We start from the raw sequence: 20,297 nt of genomic DNA, 5'->3' as shown, positions 1-20,297 counted from the left end.
ACACAAGTTAACCCTTATCACCCGCAAATGGGCAGGCAAGATTGATACACACCAGGCAAACTAGATGTGCATTCCCATAGTTGACTTGCAGCATGTTCCATGTGTGTGTGGTTGTGCTTAAAGCTAAAACAGCGTATATTCGACCCCCGAACCACGTCTGCACAACCATCCCTACCTTTCCAAAGCTGGTGCACCAGGTGTGTCTTGCTTGCTGGACTCTGGAAGACTCTTGCGTGCGCTCTGGGTAGCTCTCACAAGATCTCACAGTAGCTTCCCAGAGCCCGGTAAGCCAGTCTGAGAGCTTTTAAGCTCTCCACTGTGCATGTGTTTTAATTTGTGCAATTTCAGCCTGCCAGCCACCAAGGGTGTAAAGCTGCAATTAAATGTATGCAAGTTGTGAGTTGACGGTATAATGCTCAACCGTCCGCAAAAACAAGGCCCAGTTCCTTCGCAGGAGGTGCCCAGGCCAGATGCCTGGAGTGTGACTCGGAAGTGAGTTATTGGGACCCAGAGCTGAATGGAGCGCAGCACTGGCAGTAGGTGAGGGTTCCCTGACCTGTTCTCAGTCCACACAGCTATGAAAATTTGGCTCTTACAAAGACACAGCCTACCTTTCATCCTTTCAGTGGTATCACATCTGCTTTTACATGCAAAGGTCCAGGTTCAATCCTGGGCATGTCCAGGAAGGACTGGGGGGAAACTCACTGTCTGGAACCCTGAGAGCTGCTGCCAGTCAGTGTAGACAATACTGAGCTGATGAACCCATGGTCTCATGAAGCACAAGAAGATTCCTATCTTCCTACATTGCCCTGTAGCGGAGACTGACCGTTTTCAAAAGGGGCTGAGAATGGGTAGGGGGGGAGTTAGAGGGTGCTGTTAATATGGAAAAGAGACAGATTCCATGGCCCTTCAGGCAATATTAAAAGTCCAGCACCTCACTCCAGAAGGTGCTTGTCCATCTGAAGGTCTTTTAAAAGTATATTTTATTGGTTTTTTTGTGAGAAAACAACAGAAACAGGCAGGTTCTCCCTCACTGCACCGCAGAAGAACAAGACGTTGGAAAGCTTTTGAGGTTATCCCAAGTAGGAGAAATTATTGAGTCCAAATGACTACAGAAGTCACTTCAGATAGTGTTCTGCAGCTTCAGGGAGGCAGATGAAAGATGAGGACCTTGGGGACATTCCTGAATGTACTCCACAAGTCGACTCCAGGTAGCAAGGAAGTCAAAAGACTTTGCCTTTCCTTTGGCCAATTCTATCTCAAATGTCAATTTTTCCACCTTGGAAATGCAAACGTCTGCAGAGCCACTGCTCAAAAAGTTAAGCTGCTGGCCACCTTCCAGGTTCTGGCAATTCTGCAATTTCTAGTCAAGCAGCCACGTAACATGAAGGAGTCCATTAGAAGTTAACAGGTGGTTCTTCGGAAAGTTTTGCTGTCCGGGCACAATAAGGGAGAGAGACCCCCCTCTTCTATGAAGCTCATGGGAAAGAGAAGGCAAAAGTGGGGTGCCCCAGAGCTGTTCCCTAAAGAGCAGCAGAGATGATAATGGTGGCGATACCCCCACTTCATGAAGGCCCACGTGGTCCATCCCCAATGATAGGCACTGTCTCATCGTCGTTCCACGTGAGGCCGCTGCTCTGAGGGGGCTGGAATGGGAATTTGCCGACACTCTCCAAGTACAGCAGCAACGCCGTCAAACACCAGAAGAAGAAGTTCACCCAGGCAGCCGCCTGAAGCCGGAAAAGGAGAAGAATGGGCAAAGTCAGAATGAAAACCAGTTTCGTGCAACCGGGTGCCCTCTAAATGTTTTGGATTTCGACGGCTGTGTTGAGCCGTGGGCTGTATAGACAGGAGTTGCATTCCAAAACGTTGGGAGGGCACCAGGTTTCGGAAAGGCAGCTGTAAATTTTTAATTTCTTCTAGTTCACCACTGTAGGAAAAAACTATCAGTAAAAACGGTTAAAAACATTAATAAGCTAAAAACAGATTAAGACACGCACCAGCATTCTAGATCTCTGGGTAGGCTTGTCTAAACCAAAATGTTTTTAGCAGGTGCAGAAAAGGATACAGTGAAGGTGCCTGCCTGCTCTCAAGTGGCAAGGAGTTCCAAAGTGTAGGTGCCACCACACTAAAAGATAAGATGCAGGATGAGTATTGTGTGGCATCTACAACAGTGCATGAAGTAAACACATGTGCAAGAATTTGGATTATGTTGCCAGAACATGGACAAATATTAAGTGCAGTTAAGACTAGATTTCTGTATGTGGCGAACATTTTTACCTGGGGGTGTGACTGAGATAAGACCCCTTTGCCAAGGAGTAGTTTAGGAACAGCGACAAACAGCTTTGATTCAATAGTCTGCCATTTAAGGACCACTCACCTCTGCAGTGTAGAGGTTGTCATAGAACCTTGCGGCACGATAGGGCTGGACCCAAGGGCGGTGCTGAGCTTCTTGACAACTGCAAGGCGGGAAACAAGGAGAGACAAGCCAGAGCAGTTAACTCACTGTAGCCGAAAGGTGTTACTCAAGTGAAAACAGATGCCCAGGAAACTGTTGAGGACCCAGTCAGATTAATGGTCCATCTACCTTAGTGCGGTCTACACTGACTGGCAGCAACCCTCCAGGGTTCCAGGCAGGGGGCATTGCCAGTCTTACCTGGAGATGTTGCCAGGGATTCAACATGGGTTCCCCACAAAATAGAACAAGGTTCTATTTTTGTGTGTGCCATATATGTAAAATATTTTTTATATCTGAAGTATTCTATAATAACATGAATACAATGCATTACTTACCTATGCATATTTATCCATAAAAGCTGGAATAACAATGGGAACATCTATCTAAAAGCATAGAAATATGATGCAAACTCCCTGTATCTACTACTCTACTATATTCATATAATACTAATATACAGCAAACAATCTCATTGACACACACAATATTTATATAATACTAAGGGACTTGGGTGACGCTGTGGGTTAAACCACTGAGCCTAGGACTTGCCGATCAGAAGGTTGGCGGTTCGAATCCCTGCGACAGGGTGAGATCCTGTTGCTTGGTCCCTGCTCCTGCCAACCTAGCAGTTCGAAAGCACGTCAAAGTGCAAGTAGATAAATAGGTACAGCTCTGGTGGGAAGGTAAACGGCGTTTCCGTGCGCTGCTCTGGTTCGCCAGAAGCGGCTTAGTCATGCTGGCCACATGACCCAGAAGCTGTACGCCGGCTCCCTTGGCCAATAAAACGAGATGAGCACCGCAACCCCAGAGTCGGCCACGACTGGACCTAATGGTCAGGGGTCCCTTTACCCTTTACCCTTAAGGCAGTAAATAATATCTCATATGTGTGCGTGTTACACATTTAAACAGGAACCTGCTTTCTGAACTTGGTCCCTCTAGTTCAGTATTGTCTACACAGATCGGCAGAGGCTCTCCAGAGTTTCAGACTGGAATCTTTCCTACTCCTACCGGGTGATCCCAGGGATTGAATATGGCACCTTCTGCATTCAAAGCAGAGGCTCTACCACTGAGCTACTGCCTGTCATGCAAATTATCTCCCACCCAGCATCCTGTATTTCCTGAGGACAGGATTTTAGAGGTATAGCAGACAAGCCACATGCAGACCTATGTTTCTCTTGGAGGGTGCCTGCATAAACCACTTGCTAGCAGGCAGACATGTGGTACTCTGATATCATTTACCCCAAAGCTTCTGAGCTAGACTATCAGCTGATGAAAATGAGAGCTTGTATAACTTAAGCTATCAAGGCAAAAAGGCCTTGTGAAATCTCAGCTGCTTTCCAATTAAATAAATGCTTCACTAAAGAACTAACCAAGACAGAATTAACCAAAGACGTCCAGTTGTTGAGCCCAAAGCCAAGAGGGGGAAAAAGAGAGAGGGGGAAAACTTATGAGAGAAACAAATATATTGAGCCATCAATATATGGACCACATGAATACGATACATTTAATGTGCTCTGATGCCGCTTAAAACAGTCATGGTTTCCCACCAAAGGATCCTGGGCCACTCACTGCTCTCAGCCTGATCTACATTGGCTCCCAGTACATTTCCAAGCACAATTCAAAGTGTTGGTGTTGACCTTTAAAGCCCTACACAGCCTCAGCCCAGTATACCTGAAGGAACGTCTCCACCCCCATCGTTCTGCCTGGACGCTGAGGTCCAGTGCCGAGGGCCTTCTGGCATTTTCCTCACTGCGAGAAGCAAAGCTACAGGGAACCAGGCAGAGGGCCTTCTCAGTAGTGGCGCCCGCCCTGTGGAACGCCCTCCCATCAGATGTCAAAGAGATAAACAACTACCTGACATTCAGAAGACATATTAAGGCAGCCCTGTTCAGGGAAGTTTTAAATGTATGACATATTAGTGTATTTTTGGTCTTTGTGGAAGCCGCCCAGAGTGGCTGGGGAAACCCAGCCAGATGGGCAGGGTACAAATAATAAATTATTATTATTATCTACCTCACAGGCTGGCAGAATTAAACAAGGAGGGGGAAGAACCAGGCCCACCATTTTGAGCTTCTCTGAGGGAAAGGTGAGCTATAAAGGCAACCAACCAATCCAAGCGAGGACTGAGCATCTTTTCTGGCACTTACCTCGGTGCAGCCGCAGAAGTATGAATGGACCCACAGAGAGCATCCATGCCGACCCGAAGGATGCAGGCCGAGATGAGCAAGAAGAAGAGGACCACAGCTGAGATAACCAAGAATGCCTTGACCCAAACGTCACTCCTGTGGGAGAGAGACAGGGGCTGTCAAGAATAAGCCAAACCCAACCCAAATGGAAACCTCCCCGTTTTGCTCCCCGCCTTCGCAACTCACGACCGTCTCTCGCTGTCACCGAAGCAGGAAATGTAGACGCTGCGGAGAAGAGCCACGAAGGAGGAAATGGCGGCCAGGAGGGAGACGGCCGAGACGAAGTAGCAAAGCGAGACGTGGCTGGAAGTGGTTAAGCTCAGAGTCCCGTTGTAGCGCACAGACCCATAGAGGATGCACTGGCCACCAAACTCCCCCTGGAAGGAAGGGAGAGAGGGATAAAGTGAGAAAGGATGGGGATTCCTCCTAAAAGTCAACACCAAGGGAGCCACCACTGAGAAGGCCCTGTCACGGATCCATGTCAACCAAGCGGCCCCCACAGGCGACAACGACAATACCCCTGCTCCTGCCCACTGTACGGTCTGAGATGGCTGACAATTGGGATGGTACTATTTTAGCTATCTGGGTCCTCAGCTGTAATGGTTCTAGGGGTTGCTCGTGCGTAAGCCGGTGCAAACACCTGGCTGGGTTGCCTGAGTGAACCTTTTCTGTCCGGACAGCCACTCACCCATGGCTGTCTCAATCGCTGGCAGAATCCGTCAGTGGGCGTTTCTTAAACTTCTTCCAGCAAAGAAGCTCTTTGACGCCTAGTCTCCTCCTCCTCTCTCTGCGCGAAAGCCTTCTGCGCAAGGAGGGTGTAGGCAGCGGAGCACCCCTACTCTCCCCGCTTGTCCCAGGCAAGGAGTCATGGGACCGCCTCGCCGCTTCCCCCATCTGCCCCCCTTCTCCACTGGTGCTACGCTGATTCTCTTCCACAGAAGATGGGCTGCCTCTCCCAATCCCGGGATGCTCTCTGGAATCCCTCTGGATTTTGCTCTCTCCCTCCAGCACTGATGGCAGTTCCCTGACATCAGCCTATTGCACAAAAGCAAAATTTACAGCCACAGCCCCGCCCACTTTTACTTACAGCCCCGCCCACCACTGGTACCTGCCGCACCACCTGAAGGGGCATGTGCCCCTTGGGTTGAAAGGGCTCCCCAATCCTGCCCTAGACAGTACAGGTATTGCCGCCCCCCCTTAGGTGGGGTGGATGGGTTACGTCCTGCCCCCCCCACATAAGTGAAAAGTGGAGAGCACCTTCTAAACACCCTTTAAATGCCCTCTCTGCTGCACTCCCTGCAATCCAGACCAAAAATACTGTATCCAAAAATATCCACAGCTAGAATGGAAGCTCTGGAGCCAGCGGGAAACTCTAGGAATCGTGGAAAAGTGGCGGCTGTGGCTGTGCAACCCCATGTGTACACTGTTGGGGGGCGCTGAACAGCCTAAAAAGCCCCACTGCACCTCCCATCCCTCTGGACTCACAAAATCCTCTTCTGATGCCAAGAAGACTCTCCAGCTCTTTCCTGCCGTTTCCAGGTTTGAATCTATTTACTTATTTATTTCCCGGTGCCGCACATAAAGGCTGTCGTGTGCGAGTCAATGCCTGTAGCATATGCAGGCAGAAGAGAAATAAACCCACAGCGACCACGTCTTCTGTCGCTTCCTTAATGTGGATGGCAAGTTCCTTGGGCTTGTTCTCTCAGAAATTGCAGAAAGCCACGTACGTCCAAGAAAAACGATTAAAGGCAACTCCCCATTTATGTGGGGGTTACGTCCGGAGGTACCACACATTTAAGTGAAATCGCACTGGGAACACCATTGAAAAAGCCTGTAAACACGCTCTGGAAACCTTTAAAAAATCATTTTTTAAAAAACCCCAAATCCAGCAAACTCCACCACAATCGCTCCCCACAAACCTCCACACTCCAACTATCCACAGGCCTCAAATGTTAGTGCAAAGGTTCATGGGGTTGCTAGATGCTGTTTTTGCACAATTTTTGCCATTTTCACGCTGTTTTTGCCCCTTTTTGTGCCACTTCCAGGTTCACAGGAATGCACACAGTCTGGGTAATGCATGCCTTGAACACACATAAATGGGGGGTGGGGTTGCCTGTACTATGCTAGAAAAGGCAGGTGAGAGCGTTGCTTGTTTCCTAGCTCAGCCTGTCAGAAAGGGCATTTGGCCCATGGCAATGGGCTCAACAGGGGGCGTCAAATTTTGACACTTCTTAATTTTGTTTTTATGTATAACGGATCCAAATGTGACATACTCTTTCAGGCAGAAAAGCACTTGCTGTATTTCATTTAAAAAAAACAAAAACCCTGTTATGTCTCAATCTCTTTTCGGTGCTTTATTTTGTGTTTGGGTTATTGACAGCCTTATTTTTATTACAGCTAGTGGCCTCAAAGGCTGAAAGTGCTTCAGGGCCCTATGGAACTCCTTGCTACAAGAACTAGAGAGTACTCTGCTTCACGTTTTGAAAATATAATGTTTAGCGTGCATGTGGTTTTTTAAAAAAAGTTACAGTGGTACCTTGGGTTAAGTACTTAATTCGTTCCGGAGGTCTGTTCTTAACCTGAAACTGTTCTTAACCTGAAGCACCACTTTAGCTAATGGGGTCTCCCGCTGCTGCTGCGCCGCCGAGGCACGATTTCTGTTCTCATCCTGAAGCAAAGTTCTTAACCCGAGGTACTATTTCTGGGTTAGCGGAGTGTGTAACCTGAAGCGTATGTAACCTGAAGCGTATGTAACCCGAGGTACCACTGTAATTTCATTACCCCCAGCAACTAATAATGGTGTTGCTTGCGTAATCTGTGTTGAAGCTGTTGATGATGAAAGGAAGCAAGTGTGGTTTAACGGTTACAAGGCGCAGCAGAAACCCAGGCTGAGATCATGAAGCTCTCCAGAAGAATTCAGAACACTCTTTCTCTCTCTCATTCTCTCTCTCTCCACCTAACCTACCTCACAGGTTTGTGGCGAGGATTAAAGGAGGGGGGAACCCCTTGAGGCCTTTGAAATAACACGACATATTAATGCAATAAACAACTTTTGTGGTTGTTCTAATAAAGGACACGTTTTAAAAAATGACTTCACAACTGTTGACTAATATTAGTGTGGCAGCACTAACACTGTGGAACTCCCTGCCTATTGATATCAGGCAGGAACCTTCACTGTATTTTTTCTGGTGCCTGCTGAAGGCATTATTATTTAGACAAGCCCATCCAGGTGTTTAGAATTTTTTATTTATTTTATTTATAATTTATTGAATTAAGAACTCAGGGTGGTTCACAACATAAAAATACAGAATAACAAAGCACATAATAAAAACAGTAAGAAAAACAAAACAATAACCCCCACTACCACAGACATATTTAAAGTACCAGATGAACTTCCCTGGGGAGAGAATTCCACAAGTTTTAATTTGTTTTAGTTTATTCTATTGTGGTCTTAGCTTTCTGTTATGTCTTAAATTGTGGTTGTAAATTTTTTAATGATCTTTTTGCAAATCACTTTGAGGTTTCCCCCCTACATCAGGTAGTATCTAAATTTTATGAAATTTTATGAAAGAAAAAAAAATAGTCAGGGATCACATGAACAAACCTTTTTTTTTTTCTTTTTGGACCAAATGTTCAAGCCTATTTATTCAAAAAGAAATAAAAGCCTCCTCTCCGCACAATAAACAAAGCATAATTTAATCAATGCAGGCTTTATGGCAGTATAATTGAACATGAGAAGGAAAAAAGTGTGTTGCAGGGTTTTTATGTTAGAGGTTATTCTTGATGATAATTTTGGTATTTTTAAAACTGCTCTGAGCAAAAAAATAAACAACTGCATCTGCTCCAACCCCGTCCCTGATTGCCTGAGCTCTTTCATCTGTTCCCAGGCAATTTACTCTTAGACTTCTAAACCCAAAGCTGAGAATGTTGCCTCTTCTTTTCTGCAAACCATTGTGCCCAGGGAAAGAGCCAGTGCAACTATAAAGGTAAAGGGACCCCTGACCATTAGGTCCAGTCGTGGCCGACTCTGGGGTTGCGGCGCTCATCTCGCTTCATTGGCCGAGGGAGCCAATGTCCAGCATAACTAAGCTGCTTCTGGTGAACCAGAGCAGCGCACGGAAACGCCGTTTAGCTTCCCGCTGGAGCGGTACCTATTTATCTACTTGCACTTTGATGTGCTTTCGAACTGCTAGGTTGGCAGGAGCAGGGACCGAGCAACAGGAACTCAACCCATGGCGGGGATTCGAACCGCCAACCTTCTGATCGGCAAGTCCTAGGTTCTGTGGTTTAACCCACAGCGCCACCCGTGTCCCCAACTATAGGCCATCCCAAAACAAGGGAGTGTTCATCCGCACAGGCCAGTAAGGTGAGTGCTAAGCACATGTGACACAGGCCAGGAAGGCTGTCGGGGGGGGGGGGGGAGTGCTCCCGGCAGCAAAAGGATTTGTGCAGGAAGTCAGCCAAACTCTCACTCAGCTGACGAGCATTAATGTGCACGGCTGATGCTCATATGACACGACACCACACTGCCTGCTTTTTAAAAATATGCAAGTTTGGTGCATTATTATAAATCTTTTGCAACAATCCGAGGTTGGGTCAGTAGCTGTGAGCTCAGATTTCCCCATTTCCCAACGGAAAACCTTTGGAACCATTTTTTTCAGAAGCCTTTGTGGCCTTTCCAGCAAAACAGCAGACTTCCAAAGGTCCTCGCAAGGAATGATGCCACTTAGGCAAAACCAGTTTCAAGTTGGCGTAACTGTTTTGTGTGTAGCTGCCTCTTATTACAGCAGGGTCGGGTGGTGGAATGAATAGGCAGGCTCATGAGGACTAGAGACTTGACAGAGTGCACAAATTGTTGTTGTTTTAAAAAAACTTTCCAGCTCTGCTGAAACTCTCCACCACCCAAGGTTGCTCAGGGAAGTCTGAATGCAAACTCAGAAAGGCAGTAACAGATGGGTTGGGGATTGCATTTTAATTTTTTTAAAATTAGGTGCATGTGACTCCCTCTGACTTGGAAGCCCTCGTCCTCTCATCCCATGCATACAAAGGTTGGGTGTTCTGCGGTTATAAAAGCACACTGTTTTTCTAAAGAGGTTCTGGCACTCAAAAGCCAACACGGAAGAGGAGATGAATTCTAAGCCACCATGTGGAACCTAAATTGCTCTCTGCATTCACTCAGGGGTGCCCTTTCTTATTGCTACGTTACAAGCAAAAATGCTGGACACTCTGCACATTGGCAGGCCCAACGACGCAGTTCTGATCGTGCACAGCCACTCCCTCCTCTGCACTCAAGCGAAAGCCCGGCGCCCTCTTCACGTGCTCAGAAGCACTCTCGCGCCACTAAGCGGTGGCTCTTTAACGGGACGAGCGCAAAAGCGCAGAATTTTTTTGCCCGGGATGGGATGGGAAAGGGAGACTTTGCGGGTCCGGGATCGCCCTCTCTCTCTCTCTGGGGACCTTACCTGGGTAACGGTGAGGGCGGAGGAGCAAATGACTCCGCACAGGAAGGCGGCGGCGTTCAGGGCCAGCTCGACCAGGAGCAGCCCGGACAGCTGCGCCATCTTCCAGCCGACGGTGCTGGGAAGGGGCTGCCCGGCTGCCGGTCTCCGCCCCGTCGGAGGGGAGGAGAGAGAGGAGAGGCGTCGTTAGCGCTCGAGGGTTGACAGCCGCGACCTCAAAGCGTTTGGCGCTGCACACAGGCAAGCAGTCCAACAGCACCGGTGGGATTTCTGCCTGATAGCAGCACTAAAGTTAACTGGCAAAGACGCACCAAGTTTACTTCTTTATTTATTGCATTTGTTATGTTATAACCAGGGCCGGACTTAGGTTTGAGGGGTGTGTGCTGAGGGGAGAGAAGAGAGAGACACACAAAGGATGACATTTTTATTTTATTTTACAAAAAGCACCTCATGTGAAATATTCTCATGCACTCACTATAAGCCTGCTCCTCCCTGAGGGGCCCTTCCCAAAATTTTTAGTGGCTTCCTAAAAAAAATTAAGATTTTTTTTCCTAACTAGTGAATCTGACACTTTGCTTTGTCTCGCTCAGTCCAGGGCTACATACTGACTGTACATTTAAGGCACACCCCTACACAAAGAATCTTGGGAATTGTAGTTTGACCCCTCACATAACTAGAATTTCCAGTATCCTTAACAAACTAGCTACCAGGACTCTTTTGGGGGAAGAACACATTTAAACAATAAAATCACAGCATTGTAAAGTTGGAAGGGACCCCAAGTGTAATCTGGTCTACCCGTTCCCCATAATGCAGGAATCCTGCCCCCAGGCATCCCTGGGTGGACTCGGCCCAACAACCTTCTGGCTAACAGCATGACCCACTGTGACGTCAGTTTATTAAAAGATCAGGGTAATAAAGGGCTCCTTTATTCATTTTCTCTTTTGGTAGGGGAAGGGGGGGGACAGAGCCCCCATTCAGAGGAGGCTGAGTATGTCCTCAGTGCCTTCACAAGCAGACACCGCCTAGAGCAATCTTGGCCAGTGTGTGGTAGCTGAGGCTGTTGGGAGTTGTAGTTCAAAACAACGAGAGACCAGCACATTAGTGAAGGCCGGCCGGGAGCCTCGCCCCAAACCCAAATCCTTCCCCCTTCACAGTTCCAGGGTTGACATCTTTGTAAAACCAGCGCTGCTCTCCTGCCCCCAACCTCCCACACAAGCAGTGACAAAACTGTGCCCCTCAAAAGAAGCAGATCTGATAAAAGAGAAGTCCCAAATCGCCAGGAATAAAACACAAGAGGTCACTGCTCTACCTGAGAAAGGTTGTGGCCCTAAAAATGGCATTGCCTAAAGATTAAGAGATGACAAGTATTGGGGGAGGGAAGCCACATGGGTGTATGATTAATTTTCTTTGTTTGGTTATTATTTTGTATTTTTATTTCTAATTGAATAGTGTGTTATCTTTGGAATTTTTATTGCCATGAAGGGCACATGGCCCAGAAAGGCTGGGTGCTGCTGCTGCCACCGCCACCCTGGCAGGTCCCTTTCAGAGAGGCAGGTAGAGAGAGTATTCCGAGTGGGCCCACTTCTTCGCTGCCTTGGTCCTCCCGATCATGGGCAGCTTTTGGGTGTAGCGGGAGACGTGGCCGGGGCCGTGGTGGTGCAGAAAAGAGGTCTGGAAGAGGCGCCCCTGACACCGCCTCTCCGCCTGGCGACCCGCGATCAAGAAGCTGAAGCGAGGCGGCCCCTGCGGGGAGAAGCGGCACTTCTGGAAGACGTCCCGGACGCCCAGGCGGTACCCCTGCTGGCGAGAGGCACTGCGCGACCGCGCCAGACTGGCAGGGCGCTGCAGGGGGGCCCGGCTGGCCGAGAACTCCCCACGGGGGCTCTCCTCTTCCCGCGGGCTGACGGTGGCGTTGGCCGTCAGCTGGGGCATCTTGCGGGCCGTCTCCCCGCCCCCAAAGGCTGGCGGTTCCTTTTTGGCGTCCACCACCTTGGGAGCACTGGCTGGCAGTGGCTCGGCCGGGCACAGCCCCGAACCCGTGCCGAAACGGGTGGCCAGGCTGTCCCCAAAAAAGTAGTACAGCTCCTGGTAGATCTCGTTCAACGAGGTGGTGGGGGGGTCCGTGGAGATGCCCACACCGGCCTGGGGCCCACCGCTGCCCAGCTGGAGCAGGTGGCTGGCGATGCCAAAGCCGAACTCCACCTGAGGGTCCTGGAGAGGGCTGAGCCAAGGGCAGCCCTCCCGCGGGCGCCCCTCTGCGCCGGAGCCTTCCGCCTGGACGGGCGCCGATACAGCCTGCGCCTTCATCTTCAGGAGCCGCTCCACTGCCACCTGGAGGAAGGGAGGAGGAACAGCACATCAAATGAGCATTGGCAGTGGGCAGAAGTGGGCTGGCACATAATGCGCTCACAGGCTAGGCCTCATGGGGGGCGGGTTACGCAGCGTTTCTCAAACTTGGGTCCCTAGCTGTTGTTGGACTACAACTCCCATTGTCCCTGACCACCGGAAGGTTGGACTATATTTTGCAGGCCGAGATTTCTCAGAAATCACCCCTCCCCTCATTCGTCCCTTTTGAATTTGCTTATAGATTTGGATCGAATTATGAACAACTAAGGGACAGATCTCACATCTTTTGAGAGCAGCCTGGGCCTCAGCTGCCAAGTTTTCGAAGCCTTTTGATCTCAGTATGTGGGCTATCGGTTATTCCAACTCTTCACAAATCACCCTTCTTGGAAAAAATCTCACATAAGCTAAAAGTGTCCAAAGGGCTTGTGATTCCTTCTTTGCCATTTGGTTTATTTCGTATACAAACACAGCAGCTCAGGAGTGTCAGGTTGCACAGGTCTGTGCAAACGTCTAGATTTAGCACAGTTTAAGGTTACTTTTTCCATCTTTTTTCAAAGTATAGAAAATTGTAATTGTTCTGATTTAGATCAGTGGTTCCCAAATGGGTGGCGCCATCCCCTGGGGGGGGGGCAGTGGAATTGCCTAGTGGGGTGCTAAGAGGAATGGGGTGTCGGGGGGACTGGAGGTGTCAATGACTATCAGACTTTGAAAAGCTGCTGTCACAGGATCAGGTTAATCGATTTTATTTAGCGTAATTCATTAAGATAACACGTTTTAATTGGATTTTGAATAAACATGCATTGTTTATACTGTTTTGGGATTTTATTGTGCTTCCTTAGTGGCTCATGCAAACTGTTATTGCAAACAGTGCTTTCTATGGAGTAGAGGGCGCTGGGGATGAGTTTATGGAACCAAAGGGATGGTGGCCCCAAATACCTCTGGATTAGACCATGGAACCCTTTGTAATAATAGATCACACACCCCTTTCCTCTTCCTTTTATTGATGCAGTAAAATTGTGTGGCTGCGTCCTGTACAGTGGTACCTCGGGTTACATACACTTCAGGTTACAGACTCCGCTAACGCAGAAATAGTGCTTCAGGTTAAGAACTTTGCTTCAGAATGAGAACAGAAATTGTGCTCTGGCGGCGCAGCAGCAGCAGGAGGCCCCATTAGCTAATGTGGTGCTTCAGGTTAAGAACAGTTTCAGGTTAAGAACAGACCTCCGGAACGAATTAAGTACTTAACCCGAGGTACCACTGTATTTCCTTACTGGCAATAGCGACAACCTATTCTTATCACCCCTTTCTTTTTTTCTGTAACCCTGCTTGTTGTCAATGAAATTCAATTTTAAAAATGTAAAAAGTATCTCATACGGTATCAGCAGGGACTTACCAGGATGGCTCCATAGACTTTGTGCCCATCAGCCTTCACCTGAGCATTGGACACAGAGTAGTCATCCAGCACGGCCTGCAGGTTTGACCAGTAGGTGGAGAGGTGGGGATAGAGAACCCTCTCCACTGCCTGGGTGAGAAGAGGCGGAGAAACAGAGAGACAGCAGAGGTCAGCTGTGCTGGTCACTTGGCTGGGGAGGCACAGCCAAGAGGAAGACCACTGTAGCCCCTGCATTGGCCAGGCTAGATCACTGCAGTGCGACTTACATGGAGCTGCCCTTGGGCCTAGTTCAGAAGAAGCTCTGGCTGGTGCTGAATGGGGTGGCCAGACAGCTGATGGGGGTACCTGCCCAACAACACAGGTCACCAGTGTGGAAACACATGCACAAACTGCCCATCTGCTATCCCATCAAGTACTACCCTGCAGGTTCAATGTCCTTGCATTAATTTTAAAATCCCTGAATGACTTACATCCAGGATACCTAAGGGACTGTCAAAACCCTTATGTCAAAACCCTTATATTCCAGCTTGATCATGGACATCATCTGCAGGAGCATTGTCGGTCATTTCCTGAGTGGGCAAAGCTCATTTGACAATGACAATAAACCTTTAATCGAAACAAAATACCATATTTTTTGCTCTATAAGACTCACTTTTTCCCTCCTAAGAAGTAAGGGGAAATGTGTCTGTGTCTTATGGAGGGAATGCAGGCTGTGCAGCTATCCCAGAAGCCAGAACAGCAAGAGGGATTGCTGCTTTCACTGCGCAGCGATCCCTCTTGCTGTTCTGGCTTCTGAGATTCAGAATATTGGGTCTTGTGGTCTGGTGCGTCTTATAGAGCGAAAAATACGGTAATAAAAAAATACTTCCAGTAGCACCTTAGAGACCATCTAAGTTTGTTATAGGTATGAGCTTTCGTGTGCATGCACACTTGGTATCTGAAGAAGTGTGCATGCACAGGAAAGCTCATACCTATAACAAACTTAGTTGGTCTCTAAGGTGCTACTGGAAGGATTTAATTTTGTTTCGACTATGGCAGACCAACACGGCTACCTACCTGTATAAATAAACCTTTAGTGTCATTGGCGCAGTCTGGTGGAACTCTCTGCCACTAGGGATCCAGCAGACCTTTCTGTGCCAACTGCTGAAAACTTTCCTATTCTGTCAGGCTTATGCAGGCAGTTAAGAATACATTATTTCATCTACGGTTAGTGGTTTTCTGATTTTACCTTTTCCATATGGTTTCTGTTGTATGGTTTTATGTGCAACTGATGCAAATGGCTCTGATATATCTAATGCATAGGGGTATCTAAAAAAAAATGTAATAAATAAAATACAAGAATGGCAGTTACCTTCCATCCCAAGGCATGTAGCCCCACAACAGCCCCATAGTGGGAGCAGAGCGGGCGGACAGGATCGGCCAGCACTTTCTGCAGCGACAGCAGGATCTGGTGATATAGGCCACTCACCAAGTCACCATGAGTCCTGAAAAAGATTTGCAGTGTATGCAGCATATATCAATTTATGGCAGAAGCAAAAGAAAAGGGGGGGGGGGACAACAGGCAGGTCCCTGCCCCAAGAAGCCTGCAAACTAGCCCACCCAAGAGAGTCTTCTGAAATGGCTTGCTTAGTGAAGCACTTTTCCTTACTGTGTCTCCTCTCTCTTGGGTGGGCTGGTTTGCAGTGGAATGTAGTGTCAGCCTCAGCTATATAAACCTGATTTGTCAGACAAGCAACATTTTAAAAGACCTTTATTTGCAAGGCACTCGTTTGGGCACCATTGTTTTCTGCTTGTCAAGAGTACAGATTCAACAGGGCTTTGTTTGTTTGTTTTGTTGCTATTTTATTAATGTTGCTAATATTGTTTTATAGATATGAATGCTGTCGTACTTTGTGAATCCTATAATACAATTTCTGGTGTAACTGTGATGTTTAGCTTATCTCTTAGTTGTTTTGTTAATAGTGTTACATAGATGGAAATTGTTTTATTTGTGATTTGTGAATGTTTACTGATGATTTGTTGTGTTCTATAAAATTTATGCTGCATTCGTGATGTTCCATTATGTTATTTTTATCTTTCATTTGTAAGCTGCTTTGGGATTTATTTGAATAAAAAGCAGCATAGAAATAGAATCAACCAAGAGGATGCTAAAAGAGTTAAGGAGATTTTTCTCTCTACGGGCTTGCTCAACCGATGGGACAGTGCACGTCTAGATAAAAGAAAATATTTTTTCATGGAACTCGCTCCCCCAGAATGTCAGGGTGTGTGTATTAACCACTGGCTTTGGTGTGGCAGGAATATAGCCTACTGCCAAGGGTCATGTCTGTTCCTCTGTCCATGATTGCCTCTAACTCTATCCATGAGGCCAGGCATAGGCAAACTCGGCCCTTCTGATGTTTTGGGGCTACAACTCCCATAGTCCCTAGCTAGCAGGGCCAGTGGTCAGAGATGATGGGAATTGTAGTCCCAAAACATCTGGAGGACTGAGTTTGCCTATGCCTGCATGTGGCTCCCTTAAACTTGTCGATGACCGAATGTGGCCCCTGGACTTTTGCGCTAGAAAAAAATAATTGAATTGGAAGGGACCCCCAGTGGTCATCTGGTCAAACCCACAACTGGAAAATCCCTGACAGGCCACCTGTTTAAAAAAAAAGCAGACTCCACAAGACATTTCAATAGGTGACATCCCAAAGAGGAGGTTCTCCCTGCCCCAAAGGAGGAAATGGCGTACCAGAAGATGTGTCCCAGCAGCATGGCTGCGTAGTCACGCAGGGTCCAGTGATCATTGAGGGGGTTAATAGAAGCCGCCAGGGGTTCCAGGACGCAGTACATGACGCTGGCAATAAGGCTCTTGACGTAGGAGCCCAGGCACAGGTAGGGGTTCTGGATGAGGCTCTTGGCCACGTGCAGAAGGCGGTTCAGCTGCTCCAGGTCATGGCTCACGGACTTGACCTGCCAGGGGATCCAGGAGAGGAAAGGCAGGCTCAAAAGCCAGCCTCGAACCAAGCAGAGGAGCCGGCCGTACATCACCCTCGGGCCTTAGCTGACTGGCACACAGCCTCTCCATCAAGGGTGGGCACCCCTCGCAGCCTGGAGATGCCTTCTTTCCTATCTAACCTTACAGCGGTTGTAAACACAACCTCCTTCTCTCACTCCCACGCACAACGTAGGCCCCAAATATCTGAGGGGCGGCCTTCTTTCCCACAGTCCCTCCTAGATGTTAAGATCAGCAGAGGGGCCCTCTTGGTTGTTCCACCCCGCTCAGAAACTCAGAGGGTCAGTACACCTTCTCTGTGGCAGCCGCAAAGTTGTGGAACTCCCTCCCGACAGAGGTGAGCCCGGCGCCTTCACTACACAGCTTTCGGCAAATGTTGAATATGCAACCTTTGGCACCTGCAGCATGTGCTTTTAGGACCCAAGTTGTATTCTTGTAAACATAATACGTTTCAACTGTTTTTTGATTATGAATTTTATTTTTACCATCCTTTCTTCAAAAAAAAAAAGAAAAGAAAAGAAAAGAAAAGTTTTCCTCAGAATTTTCAATCAGATATTTAATCTGGTTAAATCAAGCATCAAGGTATATTGATACATCAGCAGAAAATAAACTAGGTTTTAAATTGTTGTAACCCACTCTGGGAACTGCTAATAATAATCCATTCTCACACATAATAAGCTTCGGGTATTTGAAGACGACCAGCATGTCCCCTCCCTGTCTCCTCTTCTCCAGGCTAAACATCCCTAGTTCCCTCAACTGTTCTTTACAAGATGCTGTTTCCAGGCCCTTTATCGTTCTGGTTGCCCTCCTCTGAGCACATTCCAGCATCTTGTGAGTGAGCTGAGGTTCATGTCAGTTTTCACAGAAAGTGCCACTCCAAAGAACACCTACAGGTCTCATACCCAACCGAGTGGGAAAGCCTTGTGCTGGTTGTTGCAGAAGCCCTTCCAAAGGGGTGGGGAGAAACTGGGCACTTGCCACTCAACTCGGCCTAGGACCCTCGTATCTACGGGACCGCCTCTCCTGGTATGCCCCACGGAAGACCTTAAGGTTCATAAATAGTAACACCCTAGAGCTCCCAGGCCCTAAGGAAGTCAGATTAGCCTCAACCAGAGCCAGGGCCTTTTCAACTCTGGCTCCGGCCTGGTGGAACGCTCTGTCTCATGAGACCAGGGCCCTGCAGGATCTGGTTTCTTTCCGCAGGGCCTGTAAGACACAGCTGTTCTGCCCCTCTTCCTTTCTCCTTCCGTGATGGAACTCCTATTTGGGGACTTCCCTGGCTTTTTTCTGGCCTACGTAGGACCAGTCTGGATAGTTGGCCTTGGTGAAGACTTGACATTTTCATCCCCCTAAAAGTTTTTTATTTGAGTTCCTACTGAAATGAGGCCGCGTTTTAATGTTGTATTTTAATCTTGTTTTTAAGTTGTATTTCAATCAAGTGTTAGCCACCCTCAGCCCGGTCTTGGCTGGGGAGGGCAGGGTATAAATAAAATTTCATCATCATCATCATCATCATCATCATCATCATCATCAACTCACCCCGCTCACAACATAGACAAAGTAAGGCAGGAGAGCTGCGATCTTCGAGTTGGTTTGCAGGTCCTGAAGAGCCACCTGAGCAGGAGGGAAGTGGAAAGGTTAGGGGGCTGGAAAGGTGGGGGGGCAGAGGGTGGTGTCCTTGAATGGGTGAGACTTAATTCTGCCTGGTTAAAGCACCATACTCCATAAGAATATAAGAAGAACCTGCTGAATGGCTCAAGCAGGCCAGCATCCTGTTCTCACAACCAGATGCCTGTGGTGAAAACCGCAAGCAGAATTCAAGCCCCAGAGCCCTCTCCCTTCTTGTGGTTCCCAGCAAATGCTATTCAGAAGTATTGTTGCCTCCCGACAGCAAAGGCAGAGCATGGACATAATGGCTAATAGCCATTGATTGCCTTCTCCTTCATGAATTCATCCAATCCTCTTCTAAAGCAAATTAAGTTGGTGGCTCCAATCATGGCCTCCTGCAGGAGGGAGTTCCACAGTTTATGCTCTGTGTGGGGAAAAGTACTTTCTTTAACCTGTCCTTAACTTTCCAACGTTCAGCTTCATTGGATGACCACAAGTCACGAGAGTGCTTGGTCTGACTCATAGCTGAATACTGATTCCCAGTTCATGCCCACTCCTTTTCCCTTCCAGAGGAAGTAACCATCAATGGAGTCAGGGCCTGTTGCATCCTGGGAATAAATGGAAAGGGCCTCACTCCAATTAGGGTGGTGTGAAATAAGAAAGGATATAAGAAAGAACAATGATACACAAATAGCCCCTGCCAGCTGGAGCTAATGGGAACCGTTGTACTAAACTACTACTGAGCTAGGTTCAAGGCTCTTGTATTATTTATAAAGCCCTGAACCACTTAGGTCTTTTCTATTCCATGGTTGGCAAACGCTGGTCAGAATGCACTTCCAAAACTCCAGGCCGCAAACCCAAATACTCCCCAAACCACTCTCACCACCACTTTGCACTTGACCTGTCTGAGGTTTCGCCCAGATCAGAAAATGTCTGCTTCTTCCTTTTTATCCGCCCGGCACAATTCTGCTCTCTGATTCCACCTGTGGCCCCAGCCGGTGCTTTGACTGCTCCCTCTCCCCTCTGCTCATTGCCCACCTTCATCAGCTGGGGGTCGTCCCCCAACACGGCCCGGGTCACGTGCTGGTAATACTTCAGCAGGTCGTCTGTCAGGGCTGAGACGGCGCTGGGCACTGGAAGGATGAGAGGGAGAGATTTGTGGGGGTTGTAGCAAGTGGGGGAAAAGGAAGCAACCAACAAACAGGGTTCCTTTCAGAAACTGCAATGTGCTCCAGGTGGGGCTTCCCTTGCGCTTGATCTGGAAGCTGCAAAACGCTGCAGCACAATTGCTGACAGGAGTGAGGCCTGGGGTTTATCACCTCAGTCCGGCACAGTTCAGCAATCCATCGCTTCCTTGTCGCCTAGGCCCATGGAGCAGAAGGTCGGGGCGCTTCGACTGGCCACACAGAGCCAGGGCATTTTTCAACCTGAGGGCCACACTCCCTTCGGTGTGACCTTTCAAGGGCCATGCGCCACTATTGAGCAGGTCCTAACATACCTCACAAACTTGTTTTTGCAAGGCAGAGGGGGAGGGAGAAAGACATTGATTTCCTTGGAGGAATGGTGGGGTATAAATGTAATAAACAACAAATTACAAAAAACAATAACATTAAAGCCTGGAATTCATGGGGGTGGGGGTGGGAGGAGAAGCAGGATTATTATTATTATTATTATTATTATTATTATTATTATTATTATTATTTCAAATAAATACAACTAAGCAAACTGTTCTTACCAGAGCCTTGTGGTTCCAAGTTTCCTTTCCCATCTAAGTAAGAAACGTGAACTAGAAAGAGAGGAAAGAGAAGAGGGTCCATGGTTTAGCTGCTCAACCCAGCCTTGGACTACTGCAATG

At 48.0% G+C, this 20,297-nt stretch overlaps 2 protein-coding genes and 2 long non-coding RNA genes across 8 annotated transcripts in view; 1 reads left to right on the top strand and 3 right to left on the bottom strand.

Moving 5' to 3' along the window:
- Positions 1-960: 960 nt before the first annotated feature.
- Positions 961-10,262, bottom strand: TMEM179B (transmembrane protein 179B). Of its 2 annotated transcripts, none has more exons than XM_083716636.1 (5): positions 10,104-10,262; positions 4,831-5,018; positions 4,603-4,737; positions 2,381-2,459; positions 961-1,730 (listed from the first exon to the last, which is right to left on the bottom strand). In XM_083716636.1, exons 1-5 carry the CDS (start codon positions 10,200-10,202, stop codon positions 1,566-1,568), a joined length of 666 nt encoding a protein of 221 aa, XP_083572762.1. In that variant the 5' UTR covers positions 10,203-10,262; the 3' UTR covers positions 961-1,565. The 2 variants fall into 2 exon arrangements, with proteins under 2 accessions (XP_083572762.1, XP_083572763.1); XM_083716637.1 differs by having other exon boundaries at positions 4,828-5,018; positions 10,104-10,254.
- LOC310833818 lies at positions 5,025-10,083 on the bottom strand. Its single transcript, XR_014558944.1, has 3 exons — positions 7,423-10,083; positions 5,671-7,177; positions 5,025-5,230 (listed from the first exon to the last, which is right to left on the bottom strand). It is a non-coding gene; the product is annotated as an uncharacterized lncRNA (long non-coding RNA).
- A 249-nt stretch (positions 10,263-10,511) lies between the features above and the next one.
- The window catches only part of TAF6L (TATA-box binding protein associated factor 6 like), an 18,291-nt gene continuing 8,505 nt past the window's right edge, over positions 10,512-20,297 (bottom strand). For 2 of the 4 annotated variants that reach the window (XM_083716627.1, XM_083716628.1), the window contains exons 5-11: positions 20,178-20,228; positions 19,481-19,575; positions 18,374-18,448; positions 16,571-16,791; positions 15,191-15,323; positions 13,840-13,968; positions 10,512-12,431 (exon numbers count right to left, since the gene is read on the bottom strand). In XM_083716627.1, coding sequence (XP_083572753.1) covers positions 11,643-12,431; positions 13,840-13,968; positions 15,191-15,323; positions 16,571-16,791; positions 18,374-18,448; positions 19,481-19,575; positions 20,178-20,228 — 1,493 coding nt within the window. In that variant the 3' untranslated portion in view covers positions 10,512-11,642. The remainder of the gene's footprint in view (positions 12,432-13,839; positions 13,969-15,190; positions 15,324-16,570; positions 16,792-18,373; positions 18,449-19,480; positions 19,576-20,177; positions 20,229-20,297) is intronic. The other 2 variants (XM_083716629.1, XM_083716630.1) reach the window with 1 other exon arrangement.
- The window catches only part of LOC310833817, a 22,582-nt gene continuing 15,766 nt past the window's right edge, over positions 13,482-20,297 (top strand). The window contains exon 1 of the long non-coding RNA XR_014558943.1: positions 13,482-13,697. This is a non-coding gene — a long non-coding RNA (uncharacterized lncRNA). The remainder of the gene's footprint in view (positions 13,698-20,297) is intronic.

The sequence above is a fragment of the Podarcis gaigeae genome (genome assembly GCF_964106915.1).
Source record: "Podarcis gaigeae genome assembly, chromosome: 16".
Lineage (NCBI taxonomy): Eukaryota > Metazoa > Chordata > Lepidosauria > Squamata > Lacertidae > Podarcis > Podarcis gaigeae.
The sequence above is the reverse complement of the archived record's forward strand: the minus strand, read 5'-3'. Positions and strand labels throughout refer to the sequence as shown.

Bases quoted from the DNA above. Each gene is read 5' to 3' on its own strand.
- TMEM179B (XM_083716637.1), bottom strand. From the start codon at position 10,202: ATGGCGCAGCTGTCCGGGCTGCTCCTGGTCGAGCTGGCCCTGAACGCC. The intron at 2,460-4,602 runs GTAAGTGCCAGA...CCCGCCTTGCAG, and splicing joins ACTTCTGCGGCTGCACCGAG to TTGTCAAGAAGCTCAGCACC. The intron at 1,731-2,380 runs GTGAGTGGTCCT...TTCCGGCTTCAG, and splicing joins ACAACCTCTACACTGCAGAG to GCGGCTGCCTGGGTGAACTT.